The following is a 3,415-nucleotide window of genomic DNA, read 5'->3' as shown; positions in this document are numbered from 1 at the left end:
AAGAAGAACACCTTTTTAGTCCACAGGCCTCCGACGGGCCTCAATAAACAAAAGAGCAATGTAAACTGCCTTTTAAGAAAAACGAAAACTTGAACATGCCATGCATGCAAGAAAATTGAATTTCCAAACCTACAGATTAACAAAGGGCATTACTATTCCTACATTTCCTATGAAACTGTTTCGTACTGACTGAGAGAGAGAGACAGACAGACAGACAGACAGACAGACTGAGAACACAATTTTTACTCCATAAGCCTCCGTGACTCAACTGAGAAATAAAATGAGCAATGTAAACTGCCTATTAAGAAAAACGAAAACATGAACATGCCATGAATGCAAGAAGAAAGTTGAATTTCCAACCCACCTACACATTTACAGAGATTACTGTTCCTACCTTACCTATGAAATTATTTCAGAGAGAGAGAGAGAGAGAGAGAGAGAGAGAGAGAGAGAGACAGACAGACAGACAGACACACACACAGACAGAGATACAGACAGACAGACACACAGAAAGAACACGTTTTTAGTCCACAGGCCTTCGGCGGGCCTCAATAAACAAAAGAGCAATGTAAACTGCCTATTAAGGAAAACGAAAACATAAACATGCCATGCATGCAAGAAAGTTCAATTTTCGAAACCTGCAGATTAAAAGAGGGCATTCCTATAATTATCATCTATGAAACTGTTTCGTATTGAGAGAGAGAGAGAGAGAGAGAGAGAGAGAGAGACAGAGACAGAGACAGAGAGAGAGAGAGAGAGAGAGAGAGAGAGAGAGAGAGAGAGAGAGACAGACAGACAGACAGACAGAAGAACACAATTTTTACTCCACAGGCCTCCGTGACTCAACTGAGAAATAAAAAGAGCAATGTAAACTGCCTATTAAGGAAAATGAAAACATGAACCGAACATGCAAGAAAGTGAAATTTCCGAACCGACAGACTTACAGAGGGCATTACTATTCCTACATTTCCTATGAAACTGTTTCGTACTGGTTGAGAGAGAGAGAGAGACAGAGACAGAGAGACAGAGAGAGAGAGAGAGAGGCAGTCACGAGCCAGGGTGGTCGATGGAATGAAATGGCAAGTGTCATCGACACCACCGTAACATGAACACGTCAGCTTTCCTGGCACAGCCTGACTGCACTGTAGCGACTCCAAAATAGATCAGCAGGAGAAGAATAATGTCACCGTGATGGTGATGACGACAACAGTGATGATGATGATGGTGATGAATGTTCTAATGAATGTGTGTGGATCCAGAAACATGCCTTTCTCACAATTAGAAATAAATAAATGAAAAAATAGATAAATAAATAGATGAATGTGTATGTCTAATCATCATATAATCATATGAAAATATTCCTCATAAACTTTTAATTTACTTTGAGCTCACAGTAACGTAAGTTAGACTGTAAAAATCAGTTTAGCTTTAATAAATCTTATATATGTGGCGACATATCTTATTTTTCAAACGAACAAAACAACAACAACAAAACTGAATGGTGTGTGTGTGGTAGGGAGGGGGAGGGGGGTGTCTTTCGCGAATATGGTATAAAAGTGCCACATGAAAGGCCATAACATTTACTGGCCGGCTAAACTTTCGGCCGGTCCGCATTTTCGCGTCCATGCATGATTCAGTCCGCGTGAACTGCAGAGAGCTGTCGCTCTTCAAAGACTGTTGACCGGTCTGCTGACGGTAAGTTCCGCATCAACAGGTTTCTCCCTCGATCTTTTCCAGCCAACGCCCAGCAATAAAAGGACGTCAGTGCGCGGGATGGAGATTGACTGAACAGAAAAAAAAAGAAAAGAAAAAAAAAAGATTGTCACACCCTGGCAGCGAGTATCGAGTCACGTGCAGCAGGACACAAGCTGTGAGTTAGCAAGTTGTCGCGTGCTGTCTGTCACTCTCAGTCACTCAGAGGGAGCCGAGCCAATCAATATCAACACCACGCACCACGACAGCGTTTTAAAACCGCCACCGCCCAACCGTCACTGACAAGAACTCAACCAGCACAGGCTACAGGGCCCATACAACCAGTTGCACGGCACGACTCGTTTTGTGTAACGCACTGTGGAGAAGCAACACTAGCAGCAACAACTGTGACCACAGAAATCTACCGACACTGCTTCTACTGTTTTCCAGTCATTTCCATCACCCACACAAAAGGGACTTCGTACACACTCAGCGATTCACTGTGTGTGTGGATGTGTATGTGACTGTTACGGGACCAAGTTTACTTCCTTGTTGTCAGTTGATCCGTTCTTGCGTTCAGTTGGGATTTTACCAAACCAAGCCTAACTACACACCCGCAATCCCTTCTGTGAAATAATTTCAGGGAGAAGTTGAGAGGGCCAAGAGAGAGATACGTGTTTTATTTTATTTTATTTTCCTTCCCTGCCAAACTCAGAGACAGATACGTGTTTTATTATTTTTTCCCTTCCCTGCCAAACTCAGAGACAGATACGTGTTTTATTATTTTTTCCCTTCCCTGCCAAACTCAGTAAAAGATTTGGCATTTGAACGGTGTTTTGTCATTGTTTTCTGGAGTGCTCCACGATACCGTAGATCTATGTCAACGAGCCCCAGCCACCGCAGCGGTGCACGGACGATGGACAAAGAAGAAGCCCCCACCCCTGCCTTCAGAGCCAACGCCGCCCACTCCACTGGTGGGGGCCAGTCCAACAAGAGCGCTGCCGGCTTCGCCAGCAATGACAAGGGCAAAGGGAAGATGGCCTCCAAGAGCAGCAAGAAGTGGAAGCGGCTGGGCACCGTTCTGGTCTACGTGTTCGCCGTGTCCCTGGCCGCCATTGTGCTGGCCGTGTACTACAGCCTCGTGTGGGAACCCGAGCTCAGCAAGCCCCCGACCACCCCCATCACCACCACCACCACCCCACCCCCTGTCGCCGCCGCTGCAGAGGGGAACAACGCCACCACTGCCCCCGATTCTTCCGCCTGATCCGGCCTCCTGGACCCCTCTCCCCATCCCCACCTCCCACCCTCCCCTCTCCCCACCCTCTCTCCTTCTTTCCCTTGATGGTCATCATGTCTGTCCAGGTGAGTTTGGTAATGTCAGTTACTTCCTCCCCCCCCACCCCTCCCCACCCCCATCCCCCGTATTATTCACATTGTCAGTTATGATGATGATGATGAAATACTACTTTTGGTGTCATATACTGTACCATGTTCAAACTCAAATGCATCAGTTTTACATGCTAAGTATATTTAACCAAACTGTGAGTATGACACTAACTCCTCATTTTGGTGTCATTTACTGTGCCATGTCAAACTGATGTATTTGAGTTTGACATGGTAAGAATGATTAACCAAACTGGGAGTATAACACAAACTCCTCATACTAATGATAATAGTAATGATAATGATGATGATAACAAGAATGATAATAATGATAGCCTTA

At 45.1% G+C, this 3,415-nt stretch overlaps 1 protein-coding gene across 1 annotated transcript in view; it reads left to right on the top strand.

The window, feature by feature from the left end:
- Nucleotides 1–1,645: 1,645 nt before the first annotated feature.
- Nucleotides 1,646–3,415, top strand: part of LOC143296035 (uncharacterized) — a 16,070-nt gene continuing 14,300 nt past the window's right edge. The window contains exon 1 of the mRNA XM_076607780.1: nucleotides 1,646–3,054. Within this exon, the coding sequence (XP_076463895.1) occupies nucleotides 2,570–2,956 (387 nt within the window). The 5' untranslated portion in view covers nucleotides 1,646–2,569 and the 3' untranslated portion in view covers nucleotides 2,957–3,054. The remainder of the gene's footprint in view (nucleotides 3,055–3,415) is intronic.

This window comes from Babylonia areolata, chromosome 21 (genome assembly GCF_041734735.1).
Source record: "Babylonia areolata isolate BAREFJ2019XMU chromosome 21, ASM4173473v1, whole genome shotgun sequence".
NCBI classification, from domain to species: Eukaryota; Metazoa; Mollusca; class Gastropoda; order Neogastropoda; family Buccinidae; genus Babylonia; species Babylonia areolata.
Note: the sequence above shows the minus strand (reverse complement) of the source record. Positions and strands in the feature narration are given on the sequence as shown.